This window comes from Bactrocera oleae, chromosome 4, assembly GCF_042242935.1.
Source record: "Bactrocera oleae isolate idBacOlea1 chromosome 4, idBacOlea1, whole genome shotgun sequence".
NCBI lineage: Eukaryota > Metazoa > Arthropoda > Insecta > Diptera > Tephritidae > Bactrocera > Bactrocera oleae.
In genome coordinates this window covers 42,938,244-42,955,262 of record NC_091538.1, presented here as the reverse complement: position 1 = coordinate 42,955,262, position 17,019 = coordinate 42,938,244, and the positions used below count along the sequence as shown (strand labels likewise).

Genomic DNA, 17,019 nt, shown 5'->3' with positions numbered 1-17,019 from the left:
CTATCGGAATCTCTTCCAATGCCTCATATCGTGGGGCCCCCAAATGTTTTAAGTGCTGAATTGCTAGTGCGGGACAAGTGCCCAAGAGATGATCCATTGTGAGTATTCCAATCATGATCCTACAGTCTTCTATTAAGATTAAGTAAGAGTTTTGTGTATTTTTGATCTACCGCTTTTAACCTTCCATGCTCTTGTCCAGATCGTCGTAAAGACAATGCATGGGTTTACGAATATGGGTCACGTTATTGGATGTCAGCCGTACGCCACTCTTGGCAATACCGTGCCCTATCTCATTGACATCGAGTGACCTGGCACCCAGTAGAAGTGAAGTCGCTTGTTTCTGGGGACACTCTCCACTGCTGCCGTGCTTCACAAGAACTTCTGGCCGATATGCGAACCGATGTTACTGCCTCGATTTCTGCGTAGCTGTCTGATATTAACTGTGTAATTGTCTGTTGATGCATTATAGGCTAATAGCAAATACATCTGCTCGAAATATACTGAAAGGGTCCGGCAGCTTAAAAGGCTGCCTTATTTGTTGTTTATAAAAACAAAAATATTTATCGGAGAGAAAAAATTTTTGATTAATTACTAAAAAATATTTTTAAGAAGCTCATATTAAAATTTAAAAATAATCGATTGCCGTTTAAAAGTAATGTTAGTCACCGACTTTGAAAACACCATTCTGAGAAAAACGCGCTTAATGTTTGGAACGCACTTTACATGGGATGAAAACACTTTGTTTTTAACTTACATGGAGTCGTCTATTCCAGGCCTATATAAGAGACTCTCCGCCATTTCGGCAGCTTCTAATAACTCGAGCTGATGTTGTCTGCGAGCCATTAGTCGCTGCCGCTATATCCTTGTAGTTCCAAGCACTCTGAAACACCTTTTCAAATTTGCGTAACTTCGAAAATATTCACCGGAACGATATGAAATTTTCTGTGTGTATTCCTAAATATATGTACATTAAGAAAAATTAATAGAAAAAACATCGATTTTTTGAGAATTCTAACTATAAGTAACCCCCTAATGGAGAAGTAGCTGTACCTATGGTCAGCGAATGACGGTGTGCTTAGCACCCTAAAATTCTCTACCATTGCATCTCTACGAGTATAGAGCGTTCTGTCTACGACGTTTCTGGAGGCTGGTAGGTCCTCACCTCGATTGGCTAGCACTAGCTACGACTACTTTGCAAAGTAAAATTAAGTAGGGCTTCACCTCTGATTAATATCGAAGCTGCCGCAAATCGTATCATTGGCGTTATCATCAGCCCACCACCAACGCCTGCTTCTTTCTGCTTGATTTAGCTGCCAGCCTTTGGAGCTCTGCCGTTGATACCTCGCATTCGTGTAGCATATAGCAGGATGCAAAGAGTTTAGGCTCATCCTTGTTACCCTTCACTTCCACAACCTTCAGATCATCTGTGGAAAGACTGAAGTCAATAAGAGAATATAGATTTTTTCTCACCAATATCACTGTTCTTACTTTGTTATTTACGCTTAGGGTGTATGTTGTGTAACTAGTTTTGTGATTTTAGCCCAGCAACCAATTTACCCGATACTATCCATGATTCTTGGACTAAAGCCACGTCGTAGCCACCTTTCTCCAAGTTGAGAAAAAGCTCGACAGAGACGATCTTACTTTTATAAACGTTCACTTGGAGTACTCTCAGCTCTCCGTTTTGGACCATCAGAATGCTGAATGGATTCTTTCTCCACCTCCTTTAGGATAAGTGAAGTCGAAATGATCTCTTCTATGCCGAGCTCCTACTCCACTTCACCTTTCTCATAGGTGTTTTTGATGCCGTCGACGGTGTGGCGCTTCTTGAGGAAAAGGAACACGCTTTCAACTCCCCACGCCATCTTCCTGCACCTCGCGTGCACAGTTGCCGAAAAAACGGTTGAACCAAAGCCAGAATACCCATAGAAGAACTTGGTTTTGATCGTTCGGTTTTTACGGCAGCTATATGCTATAGTAGTCCGACCTGAACAATTTGTTATAAGATTATATCGTTGCCTTGGACAATAATTTGGTGAAGATATCTCTTCAAATAAAAAAGTTCAGGGTATAAAAACGGGATCTTTATTCACCCAACACTTGCTAGTAAGGTACATGCGTTTTTAACTACACTCAAGTGGATACTTGCGATAATCTTCAAGTATCATCGTCAACCGATTTGAAAAATTCAATTTCGAGATAAAGGTGTTTACAGTTTTACATGCGAAAGCTAATTGAACCAAACTTTTCAATACTATAGATAAACACGGAATATTATTATTTTTCCCTATTCCATTAATTGAAACATAATTTTATAGCCCTCAAGTGTACCTTAAGATAAAAACGAAATTTTCAAATGTTTGAAATTCCTTGACTGGCCTAAGCTTAAATACATACATAATTGCAGATGATTTGACAACAAAATTTAATTTATAAGTGGATGGAACCCGAAATCTGAAAAAGCATCTCCAAGATTTTTAAACATTGTTTCAGCTTCTTGGGTCGGTTTAATGTCAAAAATAGGTGTTTTCTTTGGTAGTTAATTTGACACCTATCCTGTCAGACATTTTAATCTCTATACCTCTCAAAAACACAATATATTACCGAATTTAAAAAACTGTATGTAATATAATGTAGACATTGACATGGTTAATATGTTAATATACATATGTATACTGGGGTAAAATGAAAAAAAGGTATTTTTGCATAATAAAGCAAATGTATATGCGTATTGGTATCTCAATTTCAAAGATGTCAAGGGGTAACTTTCGGACACAAAAACAGTTACATTATTAACTTACTACAGTTTTAAGAGTATTAGAAAGGTTAATTGAAAGGGTTTGATTGCCCTCCGAAAATCTTCTGCCAAAAAAAAGTAGGTGAAACAGGAATTTATGATAATAATGCCTAGTGCATTTAAAGGTTTGTATTATTTCAGACCACATTTCCACGATTACTTTAACTGGTAACTCTTTCGCAGTATTTTCTTTTTTTTTTTCTAAATAACAACGAAGGCTTTTGCATTGGATTTTGGTCGGGGGTATTTGTTTGTCAATTGTATATAAAGTCCAAAGTTATTGACAAGCGTGATTCTGTGAAGAGTTCCAAAGCACAAACCTGCCGCAATAGGGGTGTATAATAATTTAACCAGAGAAGACTGATCATCTCGCAGTTGGAACTGCATCCATTCAGGACTTTAAAATTAACTACTTATGTAAGAACTATACTTACTAGCAGTAGACGTACTGCTACGTCCCGCCCATATCGGAATCGATACGAGTTGGAAATCCATTGTCATCTTGCGTTTTAGCAGTGGACCAATGGACCTAAAGAGCGCTTGGCAGACGTTAGTCGACGACCCGCTCCTGTGTGACTGCAAGATTCTTTTAGCCTAGAGTAGAACGCAGGAGATCTACTGACCTACTTGGTCTTAGCAAAGTTGATCTTGCCACAATCGTAATAGTTTGTCCAATAGACATTGTTCGATAGGCATTCATGCGGTAAGGCTAAAACGTCGGACGCAAGTTGTCAAAGTTGCATAGAGGTCCATTGTCCAGCCTTTTCAAAACTAAGGTGGAATCATCGCGGCAGTCTTAACTTTTCGGTTACCTTAGTCGATTTGTAAGAATCTTATGATCAATTATATATGAATTATCGGTACCACAACGAACAGGCGTTCTAAGCTGTCTAAGTGAGATCCCTTTTAAGATCGACCTTTAATCTAATCTTACATAACGCTTGAACGGCTTTATCATATACGTATGCACATATAAAATAAATATTTGGTATGACAAACAATCAAACCGAGAGTCCCCAAAAGGGGATACGAGTACATATGCACCCTATTTTCGCCAGAGTTCATAGGCAAAATTGGGACTTGCGAGTCAAAAGCAAATGTAAACAAAACTTTGCCCTCATTTCGTTTATGACGTCACGAACTAATTAATTTTCCTGCCAACAAGCTTTCAAATAAACTCATTGGGCGAAATTACAGTAATACAAAAGAGGTTTTTCTCAATTATACTCAGAAAATGTACATGTTTGTGAAACTCCTCAAGATTATTATGAAGCTTAGGAGTATTTGTTTATTAAAACCGAACTGCGCCAATTATCGTGGGGTAAGCATCCTCAATATCGCATATAAAGTCCTATCGGGCGTATTGTGCGGCAGTTTAAAGCCCACCGTCGATACACATTACCTTTTAATCGATTTTAAAGCTGCCTCTGACAGCACGAAAAGGAGCTGGCGCTATGCCTGAATTTGATATTCCTGCGAAACTGAAATGATTATTTAAACTGATGCTGGATAATACCAGAAGCGCATTCAGTATTAGGTAGGACCTCTCCTAGGACAAGGGCCAATATTTTACAAAAAAGGAAAATTGCTGATGTCCGCCTTTGATATTGACATTATTGGCCTTAATAACCGCGCCGTTAGTTCTGCTTTCTCCAGGCAAGACAAAGAAGCGAATCGTATTGGTCTCTCTCTTCACGAACCAAGCTAAATTCTTCAAGTCGCTCATTACTCCTGCACTGGTGGTGTGTGGACGATGTCGACATCTGATTAGAAGTTTTTGAGAGAAAGCTGTACGAATAATACGACGATATTCTCATAGTTCAACGAATAAAGAGACAGCGGTTACGCTGGCTACATCATGTCGTGCAAAAGGATAAAAGCACTCTAGCTTTAAAGGTGTTCGATGCATCGATGCAGTACCAGCTGGTGGAAGCAGAGAAAGGGTAAGACATCCACTCCATGGGAAAATCAGGTGGAGAGCGATATGGTTTCGATTCGTATTTTCAATGAAAAGGTGAAACGAATGGCGCGTTATTGTTGATGCGGCTGTAATCGCATACACGGTGCCTATGCTAATATAGTATTGTAATAATATGTTATCGACAAAAAAATTAAAACATTATTTCCGACAAGTCGAAACTTTATTTCTCTTCTTTACTTTTATAAAACAAAATAATTTACTAGCAAAAAAAAAATTATTTATAAATTGCAATTTTTTTATTGAAGTCACTAAATTACAATGTTAACACAACAAATCACAGAATTCACAATTTTATGCAGTTTTTCATGAAATTCTATTGTATGCGAATGTATTTTCGTTAAGTATTTTTGTCCTCAATTATGTTGAAATATTCAATATATAATTAAATTACCAAATTTAAGCAGTATATCTGTTTTTTCATTGTTTTATTTTTATTTCTTGTAAAATTCTGTTATATAACATCTATGTACACACAAATAATCCATAACGACATAAACTTTGAATATTGAAGCACTTAAGTTCCACATAGTCTCTTTAAGTTGCTTTCATTTCTTGTACGTGCCGGTAGTAGTTTAATAATTCTGAATTTCGAGATAATATATAAACAATAGGCTTTGTGCAATTAAGCTTCTACGGCGTTTAATTTACACATTGTTAGGTGGGTAAAGTTTTATATAGTTTTGTTGCTGGATCGGTGCAAGTGCAAACATCGTTATTGCAGTAATCGCAAAATAAACATATGGCAAATGGTTGTGAATTTCACGAAATTTACGTTAATGCACACATCGAAACAATCATACAAACAAAAAAAACTAAAACCATAATTAAAAATAAATATCTACATATGTATAACTACAAGTAATTTGGTATCAGCTCATTAGCGAAAAGCTAAATAATGTTATATCTATGTTTAATACTTAACGCTAAGTAATTTAGGAAATTTCTTTTCACATTAATAAAGAAAACAGTTTATCACTGGTTTTATGACTTTGATGTTAATAAAAAAAAATTATTATTAACAAATTGTTTAACAGCTAAATTATATGACTATTTCCATGTGCTCTGCATACATTAAACCTCTGTTATGTTGTCAACCTACAAATTTGGAATCTTCAATTTCGTGTCCGAGCTTTACCTACGCCTGTAATCGACGCCCAATATATTGCGTGCCTATTAAAATAAACATTAAAATAAAATAAATAGAAAATTTAATTTTTGGAAGTTATGAATTTCTACATGATTGCAAATTACCGTTATAAAAGCCGAATTAAACGAACGTGTAAAACTGTGAGTCATTCCCTCAGTTTCAGAGAGTATTGATTGTATTTGCACCGCCTCGTCCATACGATTCCTTAGGAACTCCCAAGTGTTTCCGTGGTCTGCTGAGCTGTCCTGCAGCATAAACAGTTCTGTCATTTTCATAATTGTAGCTAAGCCAATGCGACGTGTGTACCAGCCAAACTGCGAGAATAATATAAAGAAAAATTTTTTTTTAATAAATGCACATACATACATACATACATATGTACATGTATCAATTACTTACATCTACAGACCGATCGCCAGCATAATAACAAATATCATCGACCAGCGTCAAAACCTGAGCTAACGAAGTGGCGGCATTCTGTGGCAACGCTATCAGCGCTAATGCTTGTGACCATTGTGCCTTGTATGGGATAACCATTTCTAGCCGAGTGCGCACAGCGCGTACCAAAAAGTCCAATGGATCACCAACGGCCAACTTGCCGTTTTGTGTCTCCTCCTGTAAGCGGCGTACAACTTCATCATTGCATTTGCCATAAAAGTAGGCGACAAGCGCATATCCGCCATCAGGGAACATACCGTGCACCACGCTGGGGAAGCCAGCTTCTTCAGCGCCTTTCGCAATGGCATTACGCGTCCAACCTAGTGTAGGTACATGTGGTAGGGCTGCTTCTAGGATTTGAGCCCGTATGGCATCTATTTTTGCACGTTTTGCCTCATCCTCTGCCTGCGCCTCCTCAGGTGATTTCTTTTCTTCATATTCACGCTCTCTCTGCTCTTCACGTTCGCGAAACTTGTCTATGGATTCCGAGCTGTCAACGTTGCTAATGGATGTGGTGGACTTGAAGCGTGTGGCATTTACGTGAAGAATTGAAGTGGTGGTTGTTGTGTGCGAAAAATGTGTAGGAGCGGCGAGTACAAGTGACATATAACTGCTACATTGGTTTAGCTGCGAATGCGCACGATATCGCTGGATTAGCAATGTGGAGGCATCAGCGCTGCAGGCGACAATGGAGCAGTGAGCACCTGAAGTAAAAAGAAAATTACTAATTAACTAAATTAACTAGAAAAATATCGATCTGAAATGTAAACCGGTTCCTCTCTAATTTCTAACGTCCTTCATCAGCTTTTCAGCAGTTCTACATATCTTAATGATCATACCACAATTAAAAAACATTACTATGCAAAATGTATATTTTAAATATTAGTTTTATTTTAATGTTTTTTTTTTTTAATAAATAATATAAATACAAATACGTCAGATTTCTGCGCTCTTCAACATTCTGTTCGAGCTCTCAACGCACTCAACTGTGCGTCCTAGGAGACTTCGTATCAGATCAAATGTACACAGATTTTGATTCAGTATTTCAATTTTACGTTGACGAGTCAAATCGGCATCCAAGTTTCCACTTTCAGACGTGGCATTGGCTATATTTATATCCAGGATTTCTAAACTTTTACGTTCTGCCTCTGCTTCATCATCTAATCCACATTCCACACGTTTCAACTCGGCCTTATAATGTGCCACAGATATATCCAATCCTTTACGTAGTGGGTCGAGGAATTGTTTCTCTATCTCCGGCATTATATCCCAGAGTCCCGTGCGATTATGTAAATCTTTAATGGTAAAAAATCGTAAGGCGTTTAGCGAGGAAATCACTTTGTCAGCATGCTCGATAAGGTCAGTTTTCGCGCCTTGTGGTAAGCGGCATATGTATTGTAAGAAGATTGTGTGAAAATCTTTGCCAGAAAAAGATGAGGGTAAATCGGTTTTTGCTGAAACCAGAGCATTTGCTACCAAATCTTTATACAATATAGCCAGATAGCCTGAGATGCCATGGTGCGCTACTGTTCGCAGAAGATTTTTTAATACCAAATATCTACCCTCATCATCAAACTGTAATATATACTGGCGTAAGAGTTTAACGCCGATCTGTCTTAGGAAATTCTGCGATGAATAGCCAACAATGTTGCAGAGAGAATTACAAAAATTTTTGTGCACCTCAAGCTGCAAGGAAATAGCAGTAATTTTTGTAGAGGAAAGATTGTCACACAGACGCTTTGCCAGCAGAAGCGCCCGTTCATACAATGGTGGTTCTCCATGAGCCAATAACTCGTTTACATAATATAAACTTGCTTCAAATATGTAAAGTGGTGAATAAATTTTTGGCACAGAATTCAAACTAACTTCTTCGACCAACAACATATAAAAATAAATTGCTAAAGACTCTAAAGGCAATTTTTCTTCTATAAGAAATATATTGTTTGAACTCATTTCATGTACACCTTTCTCGCCATCCAAGCGACGTTTCCAACGCACACGCTGCTCACCTACGGAAAGTAGACGTAATGGATCTACCAAACAATGAGTGGCACTTTCAGTTAGTTTTCGAGCACATTGTATTGTATATGTATTCGTCCTGCGTTGATCCACTGTTAAATCCAATAACGCTAATGGCTTTCCAAGTATTTGTATCAAGAAACAACAGAGTACATTACGCCTATTAATACCCGTATCGAAGAATTGTTGCTCATGTGGACGTTGGTGTGAGAGCATATCATTTAATAGTGTCTCGTAAAAGAGATTTAACGTGATATAATGCATCAATAATTTTTCAATTTCTCCATTTTGTTCAAGTAGTCGCCCTTGTTTCTTGTCATAACCTTCCCGTAGATATTTCGGCAGTGGTAATCCTTCGATACGCGTGTGTATAGAATTCAAACTCCATTCAAGTGCACGCGGTTTCTTCTCACCCATTCGGAGTAACACCCCTTGTAAAGCGCGCAATGATGAAGAGAATACATACTCTGATTTCTGTTCTTCAATAAGTTCTAATAGCTCGAGCAATAGTTCCTCCATCGGCCCGTAGGTTGCAATTAAATATAATAATTCGTCTGCACAATTGTATAACGGCAGTTGTTCGTCGTGAACTTGCGTTGTGAGATTGGGTACGCAAACATGATGGTACAGATCAATGCCAACAGTCTTTAGGCAGTCTACATTACGTTCAGATTCATTTTCGCTGGTAAATAGCAAAGCAACGCCATCATATCGTTTTTCTTTAATAAGTTGTTTTACGAGTTCGACTAAATTTGTGGCACACATCGGGGGAGCCGGTTTGTCACTTGTCAGCTGTTGGTGCTCCAACAAATACTCCATATCGTTTTTCTTTAAAACGCTTTCAACTTTGTAATTTCAATTATTTTATGTCGAAATTATTCTAACTTTTTCAAAAATGAATTTAACTGACATTTATTTAATTTATATATTTGATTACTTTTAAGCACTTCTGATCCGCAAATATAAATTTTGTTAGCTCAGCTGAGTGCGCAAGAACTGTTCTCAGACTAATTTGACAGCATTTGTCATTGCACGTTATGTCAATGTTGTGAAATAATTTATAAAATATTTCTTATTCCACGATTTACCAACTTACACAATTTTAAGTTGACCTTCATTAAACAAATCACTACTTACTTAAAGGCATAAGCATCCTTTGCAATCTTGTTGCTTTATTTAATATACTTAAATGCACCATCTTTCCAATTTATTATAAGAGCTGTTCACAAAACACTGCACTCGTTCCTTTCTAAATGCGCCTTTTCAACTATTCCTCTAGTGTTGCCAGAAAGTTAGAGTGAATATGTCACATAACAATTGAAACATAATGATATAATTAATAACTCCACAAAAATTTAACAAAAACTATTAAACAATGCAATTAAATGGATTGACAAATATTTTTATTTATTAATAGTTCTTAAAACTGAGAAGAGTTTTTTTATACTAATATAAGATGGTTTTATATGAAAATTTTATATAACACTAAGTAATATTAGAGCCATCTTTTTAGTGAAATATATCTTCATAATTTGTTATTAATTAAATCACAATGTCGGTTCTAAAATTATAACTTTTAACATTTCAGGAACAAAAACAAAGACTATTAAAAAATTCTTGGTAGTATGTATATTTATTATGGGAAAAACTAAAAATTAAGCAAGCTAAAAATAAGAGTATAGTAGATAATCGGTATTTATTGAATTATAATAAAGTTTGAAAAATTACGGCTCAAAATCTAATCTAAATATGAGTCGGATTATATTTGGTAATTGAACATAAATTATATATATTCGAAGGACTACCCTAAACTTGGTTTGTGATCGATAAGCGATTACAAATAAGTAACCATTTACTTTATCAAAATCAGTTCGCAATAACTCGGTATCATTACATTTCTCTCTTGCTCATTTTCGTTTAAGATTTGAAAGGGCTAAGATGTGTTTGCGCTGGTTTTTGACTAATATTCTGTTTTCATTACCATCTCCGGTCAGTAGCAGATTTTGGTAATGCGTGTATAAATGATAAAAGATAAAAGTTTTGTAATAAATAAAATATTCTGAATGAAAGTGGAGTTGCTTTGGTGTAAAGAAGTTGTGCCGATAAGAATCGCTTAATATTGCTGTGAAAGTTGGAAGATAAAAGCTGAAAGTGCTTAATATGAAATTTTCCAAAGAGGGTGGATTTTCACTTCTCCACTTTTCTCTTCAACTGCCTGTGTTTGTTGTATCAAAGTTCGTTGATTGAGTTTTTTGTGCGAAAAAGTAAAGTGCAAAACGCATACAAAGTGAATTAAAAGCAGAAGAGTTGTGTTCTTAGAATTATGGTTAAATGTCTTAGCCATCTCTAGAAATATAAGAAAAAAGTTTAAGTTAACAAAATGTTTAATATAAGAATTCGACACTTTTACAAGTAAATCGCATTCGGTAGTGTTTAAAAACAAAGCCAAAATGAAATCGGTATAGAGAAAAAATATAAATAACTAAGGAGCAAGTCATTTAATTTACTAGTTTCCGCCGCAGACGCGTTCGTCCAGTCCGAAAAGAAGTTGGATACGCCAAGCGGTTGGGCAAAACACACACACAAAAAAAAAAGAAACACGGCTGCTAGTCAAAGCTTTTACTTAAACGGCAACAAAGACAATAACAGTTGGAAGGGCACAGAAGGCACCTAGCTTGACTGGCAACTACAGCCTCAACGCAATAACCAACAACGAAAATACCCTCCGTTGTTGCACCGCCAACATCTACTCTTTGAATTTCCGGTAAATCCTGTTTTGCTGGCGTGCATTGCTGCGCTCCAGTTGCGCTCCACTTGACTTTCGCCGCAAAAATTCTGCACAAATTGGGCAAGATGTCGACGCGTTCCCAGTTGACGAAGGATTTAAACGGTGAGTAATCATTTAAGTTATTGAACTTAGCGAATATGCATTTCTACAGTTTAACCGCTTACATGAAATATGTATGTATATAAATTGTTAATTCAAGTTTTAATTATTGGTGAAGCAGCATCTAATGTGTATGTGGGTGTGTTCGTAAAAACCTTGTGTGTATGCTGAGTTTTTTCTACCGCACGTATGCTTCCACCCAAATTACACTCGTATACGGTGAATCGTGTTTATATGCCTCTTTCGCTTTCGGCATGTCCTCCGCATATTCGTGTTTCGTTTCCTTCGCTACCCGGCTTCTTACATCCACCCACATAATTTTGCCATCCTAATAGCTTGTTTACTTCACTGAATTGCATATTATTTCTTATTCCTCTCAAAATTGTGTTTTAGTCTACACATCTTCATACTTTGTCTTTGTTGTGACGTTGCTTCTTTCATAATTTGTAAGATTTGTTTTGAAGTTATATTATGAGGTACGCATTGTTCTGGTCCTTGCTTTGACACTTTTCACATCATATCCTGAGCTTTGACATGTTTATGTTAAAAACAACTTCAGCTAGTATTTCATTAAGCAAAATGTATATAAAATAGTAAGAGGCAATGTTAATTCAAATGAATCTACTATGTGACTAAAAAAATTAGTTGATCGTATGTACATAGATATCTATGTATGAGAGTGTTTTTGATTTGACGTCTGCAGATCACAATTTAGTCAGTTTCCACTCGTCTGCGAACCACGTTGTAAAATGAATTGATAGTTAAAAATATGTGCCTTATAAAGCTTGTGCCGAGGCTTGTGCAAGTCATATAACTTTATACACATTTCTATTCCTATGATATTACATATTTTTTATCTTTCCGGTTTGCTGTCCTTGTCGAATGAGTCATAATATTTTGTACACCTACTCCAGTATATATACATGATGGGTTTCAATAGCTACACGAAAAAGAAATTGCCTATGTATGAAAGCCTGTTTGTTGTACTAGATGTTATTGTTGAAATTTTAATTGTTCCTATTTACTACATATGTATGTAATTCTTAAAGATGTATTTACTGACGGAAATAGGCAGATACAAAAAGAAACACCGACTTGGAACGTTTGAATGAGCCGGGATGAGGCATAAAAGGATTACTTACATAAAAACATGGTTGTGTTGTATTCAGTGCATATACTAACCCAACCTTATACAATACATAAACGATTTGGAAAAAAAATTGATAATTATGTACATACTTGTATATACACACGTGACTTCATAATGCCGAAATCTTCACCAGCAGAAGGAAGTGCAGTAGTGACAGCACAGAAAAAGTGTAACAACAAAGCAAGCGTAAGAACGTGTGAAAATGCATAAAGCGCTCAGGCATGGAACGTAAATCCCTGCAGGAATGCATGTATCTAGATCTTTACGAGTTATGAGCCCATCCATATACTTAAAGCAGTGCTTCACGTAACGCCATCAGGTGGTATAATTTAGTTAGTCGTTTAATTGAGTTTTATTAGTTGCAGACCAACAACCACGGTACAAATTTATACATAGTTTAGCTACCCTTTGTGTATCTGCCTGACCAGTGGACACACCATCACACAAAGTCGTGCGTAATCTATTTAACGCGCAGTGATTTTCCACAAATCCTTGTTACAAGTACTCCGCAAGCCGGGCAAGTCGTTGTCCTTTAATGACTCTACGAAATGCGGTCGTTGTCGTAATTGTTGGCATAATTTCAGGATATGATAGAATGAAAATTTACTGTCACTATTCGACTACCTGGCCATCGTAGCTGCCAGTAAACAGGATATTGTTGTCTGAGGTTAAGGAAATGCTCGCACAAATATTTAGTTATGTGTAGCATTGTACTCGTACTTCAGCTGCATATTGCCTCCTTCTTTGTAAATATATTCGTTTAGTTTGTTTATGTGGTGTGGTATTTCTTCATTCATAAAGGCAAATGTGTTTGTGCTCCCGGCACTCAGCAGGTGTTTGCAGAGCAAATTATTGTAGTTGCAGTATTTTCTTGCAATTTCCGAAAGTATAGTTGTTTGTTTGCGTGGAAATGTGCACACAAGTGCAACACTTGGCTAAATTCGACATATTAAACTCGAATTTCGTGGGAATTTCAAATTTTTCGTGGCTCATAAGACTTTGTCTTATTGTTGTCACAAATTTAAGAAATTAAGGTATTAATCCATTAATTAGTTAACATCCTTAAAGCAACTTTATTACATCACCAAAACCGAATCGAGCACTTCGGAGCTACGGATTTACGTAACCGAACGAACACGGACTTATATCCGCCTACTAATTCTGGGTATAATTCGCTCTGGACCTTAAGATGAACGTTTTAAAAATTCAATAAAATCACGGAACTCAAATAATCATATGAATCGAATCATCAAAATGAAACTACCGGATTGAAGCGTAAAAAAAGTGTAGCATATAATTAAGAATTAAAAAAAAATTTTTTGAATTAACATTATTTCGCGTTTGCGTGCTTCATTCAAATCAAAAAAAAATATTTTAAATTTTTAATCCCAAAATCGGTAATAAAAACAAAAATTAAATTTTTAATCACAAAATTTTAATCTAAAAATCGCAACCCTGCTGTCATCGGAACGAACTCTTATAAATATTCCCTTAAGAAAATCTACCGCAGCAACATTTGACAAAAATGTTTCGGTAATGTCTATGCTACTGCAGCGAAAGTAGGCTTTAAAATTAAAAACTAAAGAAATTCGTATCAACAACACTTATACGCAGAACTTTCAAGTCGATGGTATAGAACCCGATAATGTCCTACGTGCAATGAGTCTCCGCATGATACTAACCACCTCCTTGCATGCCCAACAAACCCAACTCACCCTTTTCCCTATGGCCCGACCTCGTCGAAACAGCTCGTTTCTTGGGCGTCCCGTTAGATGACCTCGACGACAACCAAACTATAACTTACTATCTAAGCAGGGACTAGGTAACCGTTACAACAACAACCCGAAAAACGTGAAATCCTTTTGTTACTTGGGCAATATTTCATCTGCAAACGAAAAATCAAAGAAAGACATCATCAACGGTATAAAAAAGCCAAGCTTTCGGCGATAATTACGCGGCGTACGAAAAAATATTCAACTCGAATGTTAAGACCATACTTCTATACGGCTGCGAAACATGGAACCTCGTGGCCTGAAGGATCAAAATGCTGCAAGTTTTCACAATCCGATGCCTTCGCAATATTTGCCGTATTTTTTCACCCGGATATAAAAAATAATTGCAACTATTGTGAAAAAAAGTTCTGAAGGCTAGCATAAATCAATTAATGCTGGTGAACTAAAAATGTGTATACTGTGAACCCCCCTTCTATATGTAGCAGAGCAAAATTTAACTTTTCGTTTCAGAAATTTTCGTGAAAATTTTGCTTTTCTTTTGCTGTTAAAAAAAAATCATACAACAACACTCGACATTTTCTAAATAAACTTAAAGCTCGTTTCTTAAACAAAACAATAAGTAAATATAAATTCCTAGTTTTAATTAAATTCGCGGACGCTTGCAACATAACAAAACATATTCTTTAAGAATAGACTGAAAAAAAAAATTGAAAAAGTAATACACAAAGCATGGCCAGCAAATTCGTAACAATAATGCGCTATCTGGGCGAATTCTCCGGCACAGCGTTGTTGGTGGCGCTTCACTGTCTCGGCTGTGCGGACAGCAGCGATATGTTAAAATTCCAGTACGGTCTCGTCGTCATGATCATAGTGCACTGTTTCGGCTTCGTGTCGGGCGGTCATGCGAATCCTTGCATCACACTTGCCTGTTATATGATGCGTTACATTTCGTTTAAAATGGCGATAATTTACATGATGGCGCAGTTTTTGGGTGCGCTCACTGGTTTCTTTTTACTAACCGCCATGCTGCCCTCCGATGCCATCTCGAAGGATTTGTGCCTAGTGAAGTCAAATGGTGGTCTATCGTGGGATCAAGCGTTCGTCATTGAGCTAGTGTTGACCACAACCTTAATCTTCGGTTGGTGTGCATTGTGGGATGCCAGAAATTCCTCGTATTTGGACTCGGTCTCGCTGCGCATTGGCTTACTAGTGGCGGCCTGCTCCCTAGCCGGTGTAAGTTGTAGAAAACTGTTTACTTTTATTCCACTCATTTAATCATTTTTCTCATTACGCTTTTGTGTAGGGACAATGGACCGGTGCTACCATGAATCCAGCCATAGTGCTCATACCGGCAGCCTACCATGGCAAACACGATGATATGCCCATATTCATGGCCAGTCAATTTTCAGCTGGTATTTTCGCACCCGTGCTGTGGAAACTGTTGTTTTCACCACGTAGCTTTTTTAATCGTAAGACCTGTTAGTTCGTCTGTTAGCGTCAATCCATACACTGGTACTGTTCGTTAATGCGTTGGCCGAATTGAAAGTAAAATTCGTAAATCATGCGTACATTTTATTGATTCTTTATATTTATTTGTCCAATTTATTTTTGCTTAATTATAAATTGAAAGTTTATGATTAAAATTTCTTGAAGTTGTGTGGTATATGTGAATATGATTTTAATTAGTACACAATGAAGTCGTAAGTAAAAGTAAAGCTTACTGAACGGTAAAGTCAACAGCAAAACTCTGGAAGACTAAAGACCTTAATATAATCTTACATAAAATCGACTACTACCGTAAAACAAACAAAAGCAGAATTTGCATACTATTTCTTTCCCAATTTTTACCCCAAAGCACTTAAATGTAAATAGCTTGATATGAAAAGTAAGTTTGAATGGTTTTGCCAAAGTGAAGAAATGCCTAATCTAAAAATAAAATATTTAACGAGTTATTACAAACGTTAATTTTAGAAGAAAAATATGATATATGTATATGTACTATGTACATGTATGTATAATGGAATAAATTTTATAGCGAATAATTCAACATAAAATTTCATTTCAAGTAAAAATAAAGATAAAATTGGCTCTCTCTATCCGCCTTAACTCCAGTACCAATCCGGCTCCCCAGCGTGACGAGCTGGGTTGAATTAGCCATGTCTATCTGTCTGTATACGCGAACTAGTCCCTCATTTTTTGAGATTTCGTTCTGAAATTTTGCACACTTTCTTCTCTCCCGAAGAAGCATATAGCTGCCATACAAACTGAACGCTCCAATTCAAGTTTTTGTTTGGAAAACTTTTTAATTTCACGAGATCTTTTCGCGAAATTTGACACAGATTATTTTTAAATTGTTCAGATCAAACCACTATAGCATATATTTACTTAGCCGCCATGCAAACTGAACGATCAGAATAACGTGCTTGTATGGAAAGCGAGATATTTTCAAGAAATTTGGCAAGGATTATTGTCCTAGGCAACGATGCAATCTCGAAAGTAATTGTGATCGAGTCACTATAGATATAGTTGCCAAACAAACTGACCAACCAAAATTAAATTCTTGTAATGTATTATGTATTTGTGAAGGGTATTATAGTTTTGGTGCAACCGAAACCAACATTTTTTCTTGTTGTAGGTACAATTATCGAATGAAAATATTTGTTAGTTTTACCATCTAGAAGGTACAAATAACCTTTCGGCACCTAAAGTTTGGTCTGCTGATGTATGAAAATGATTAAATATGATTGTCACGTGATGCCACTGATTTCAAATGAGTGGATTTATAATTGGGCGCAAAAATAAAAGCAAAGTTAAAGCTAACGTCACACCTATTAACATATGATAAATATCCAGCAGAGGCATCGTGT

The 17,019-nt window shown here is 36.5% G+C and overlaps 3 protein-coding genes and 1 pseudogene across 4 annotated transcripts; 1 reads left to right on the top strand and 3 right to left on the bottom strand.

Moving 5' to 3' along the window:
• Positions 1-1,114: 1,114 nt before the first annotated feature.
• LOC138857081 (uncharacterized) lies at positions 1,115-1,693 on the bottom strand (annotated as a pseudogene).
• A 3,480-nt stretch (positions 1,694-5,173) lies between these two features.
• Positions 5,174-9,673, bottom strand: Coq9 (ubiquinone biosynthesis protein COQ9, mitochondrial). 2 transcript variants are annotated; one of them, XM_014232057.3, is made up of 4 exons: positions 9,520-9,673; positions 6,325-7,067; positions 6,030-6,239; positions 5,174-5,948 (listed from the first exon to the last, which is right to left on the bottom strand). In XM_014232057.3, the coding sequence occupies exons 1-4, from the start codon at positions 9,578-9,580 to the stop codon at positions 5,910-5,912; spliced, it is 1,053 nt and encodes a 350-aa protein (XP_014087532.2). In that variant the 5' UTR covers positions 9,581-9,673; the 3' UTR covers positions 5,174-5,909. The 2 variants fall into 2 exon arrangements, with proteins under 2 accessions (XP_014087532.2, XP_014087535.1); XM_014232060.3 differs by lacking the exon at positions 9,520-9,673 and adding an exon at positions 9,320-9,405.
• LOC106615728 (glomulin) lies at positions 7,233-9,313 on the bottom strand. Its single transcript, XM_014232056.3, has one exon. The coding sequence runs from the start codon at positions 9,199-9,201 to the stop codon at positions 7,300-7,302; it is 1,902 nt and encodes a 633-aa protein (XP_014087531.2). The 5' UTR covers positions 9,202-9,313; the 3' UTR covers positions 7,233-7,299.
• A 5,021-nt stretch (positions 9,674-14,694) lies between the features above and the next one.
• Positions 14,695-15,815, top strand: Eglp1 (Entomoglyceroporin 1). Its single transcript, XM_070108513.1, has 2 exons — positions 14,695-15,385; positions 15,456-15,815. Exons 1-2 carry the CDS (start codon positions 14,882-14,884, stop codon positions 15,633-15,635), a joined length of 684 nt encoding a protein of 227 aa, XP_069964614.1. The 5' UTR covers positions 14,695-14,881; the 3' UTR covers positions 15,636-15,815.
• Positions 15,816-17,019: the final 1,204 nt, after the last annotated feature.

Bases quoted from the DNA above. Each gene is read 5' to 3' on its own strand.
- LOC106615728 (XM_014232056.3), bottom strand. From the start codon at position 9,201: ATGGAGTATTTGTTGGAGCACCAACAGCTGACAAGTGACAAACCGGCT.
- Coq9 (XM_014232057.3), bottom strand. From the start codon at position 9,580: ATGGTGCATTTAAGTATATTAAATAAAGCAACAAGATTGCAAAGGATG. The intron at 6,240-6,324 runs GTAAGTAATTGA...TTATTCTCGCAG, and splicing joins CTGGCGATCGGTCTGTAGAT to TTTGGCTGGTACACACGTCG. The intron at 5,949-6,029 runs GTAATTTGCAAT...TTATTTTAATAG, and splicing joins TTAATTCGGCTTTTATAACG to GCACGCAATATATTGGGCGT.
- Eglp1 (XM_070108513.1), top strand. From the start codon at position 14,882: ATGGCCAGCAAATTCGTAACAATAATGCGCTATCTGGGCGAATTCTCC. The intron at 15,386-15,455 runs GTAAGTTGTAGA...GCTTTTGTGTAG, and splicing joins CGGCCTGCTCCCTAGCCGGT to GGACAATGGACCGGTGCTAC.